The sequence below is a fragment of the Temnothorax curvispinosus genome, unplaced genomic scaffold (assembly GCF_003070985.1).
Source record: "Temnothorax curvispinosus isolate PA1 unplaced genomic scaffold, ASM307098v1 QBEX01011125.1, whole genome shotgun sequence".
Classification (NCBI taxonomy): Eukaryota; Metazoa; Arthropoda; class Insecta; order Hymenoptera; family Formicidae; genus Temnothorax; species Temnothorax curvispinosus.
The window spans coordinates 1-2,179 of record NW_020220905.1 but is presented as its reverse complement, the minus strand read 5'-3'; the positions used below and the strand labels follow the sequence as shown (position 1 = coordinate 2,179).

General features: G+C 30.8%; 1 protein-coding gene across 1 annotated transcript; it reads right to left on the bottom strand.

Annotated features, from left to right (window-relative positions):
• Nucleotides 1-229: 229 nt before the first annotated feature.
• On the bottom strand, nt 230-2,130 carry LOC112461187 (protein NYNRIN-like; the record flags this gene model as incomplete). Its single annotated transcript, XM_025026338.1, has 2 exons — nt 230-1,629; nt 1,945-2,130. Coding segments are annotated over 2 exons (1,586 nt in total), but the record flags the coding sequence as incomplete, so codon positions are not given.
• Between the last annotated feature and the right edge of the window lie 49 nt (nt 2,131-2,179).

Sequence of the window (2,179 nt, the reverse complement as noted above, 5' to 3'; positions counted from 1 at the left end):
AACAAAATAAAATATACCCTAGTAATATAATTTCAATACAACTTAAATTATTCGCATAAACCCTTACTTATTTTTTTAACATAAATCATAGTATTATTATTATTAATTATTCAAACTTTCATTTTTAAACATAGTAATCTTAAACTTAATGCACGCAAAACTTAAACTATTTTAAACTTATGATTATCGCATAAAACAACACTTTTTATTATTTTTATTCCAAAATTTTTTATGACTCTGGTTGTTTTATCCAATATTTTATTTTATCTGGGGAAAGTATAGAGTTATAAGGCCTGGAGGTCACATTAAAACCTGGAATATCTTGAATCACATATCTACTATTATTTAAGGCCTTTGTAACCATATACGGACCCTTATAACATGGCTTTAATTTCTTATCTTCTCCGGATTTTACCGCAGTATCTCTTATCATAACGTAATCTCCCTCTTTATACTGAGTTAGTTTCTTATATTGTTTATCATGATTGGCTTTATTATAATCCTTTATTTTATCAGTCATTTCTACAGCTAATTCATTAGCGATATCTTGTTCATCCGATACTTTTAATTCAATTTCTGCTAATTGAGTTAAATTTTTAACCAACTCATTATCCGAGTGACTACGTTGCTCATAACCAAAAAGTAATTTTGAAGGAGAAGCCTTCACTGAAGAATGAACTGTATTGTTTATCACAAACTGGATAGATTCAATCGCGGAACTCCATGATTGTTGTTCCTCAACAATTCTTTCAAGAGATGCTTTTAAAAATCTATTAACTCTCTCTACTATGCTGTTTGCCCATGTAGCATCCACAGCAACTTGACGATGTTTAACATTATGAATTTGCATAACTTCTGAAAATTTATTCGAAGCAAATGCTATATCTTTATCCGATACTAAAATATTTGGATTTCCAAATGTGTTAAACAATAGTTCCATATGTTTGATAACTTCTTTTGTACTGGTAGATTTGACAGGAAACAACCAAGTAAATCGCGTAAACGCATCTACTATTACCAAAATATGCTTGTATCCTTCAATTGACTCTGATATTGGGCCAAAAAGGTTCGTATGCCAAATTTGACATGGGGATTTAGGGTTATCTACCACTTGTAATTCGCCTTCGCGAGTATTAATAGATGCATTTGTCTTCATACAAGTCAAACAGTTATCTATATAATCTATCACTTTCATTCGTAAAGAAGGACACCAATAATTCTCATATATACCTTGGAAGGTTTTGTTAACGTCACAATGCGCCTTATCATCATGATATACCCGAATAATGTTATTTATCATAACTTCTGGAATTACAAATCTAGGTTTATCCTTTCCTTTATGAAAGACAAGTCCATCTATTAATGTAAATTTTTCGTTATTCTCAACTTCTAATTTTTCCGCAATATTCTTTAACTTAATATCACGCAACTGCTTATATTCTAGCTCTCTTTCAAGAGGCATTGGTTCTACATACGCAACATCATTATCATTATCCTCAAACTCTAACTCCTGTTTATTTGATTCATTACAATTAGTATCGACATCTTGCAATAATGACAGTATATTTTCAGATTTATCTTTAATTTCTTCTGTAGTAGCTACTTCTTGGAATAATTGAATTCGATTATCTAAATCAATATCCGATGGTTTACATAAAATTGAAATATTATTCTCTTTAAAGAAATCTAAACCAATAATTAAATCAAAAGAAAATGAGTCATTATCCAACACTAATAAAGAAATTGATGCTTTTAAATTTGGTAATAAATCCAAAGAAATCATTGTTTGAGCAGATCCTAATATATTAACAAAAGTATTATTCACTGCTTTATATCGTTTTATTTTCTCATTCTTTTCTAAATCGACTTTTATAAACTTTGCAAAAATCGAAGACTTAATAAACGAAACGGGACTTCCGGTATCTAACAACGCATTCAACTTACATGGAATTTCATTCACCGAAGTTACAATAATACGCGCGTCAGGAATTTCTAACTTCCTACCGGAATCTTCATTCACTGTCGCAATCTCCATTTCCTGAACGTCTTCTTCCACTGCAGATACCACTGATGCTGTTTTGGCAGTTACCACAGGTGGTGATTGCTCTTTCTTTTTTAACTTGTAACAGTCTGCTCGGACATGACCTTTTGCCCGGCAATAAACACAAAACACATCTTT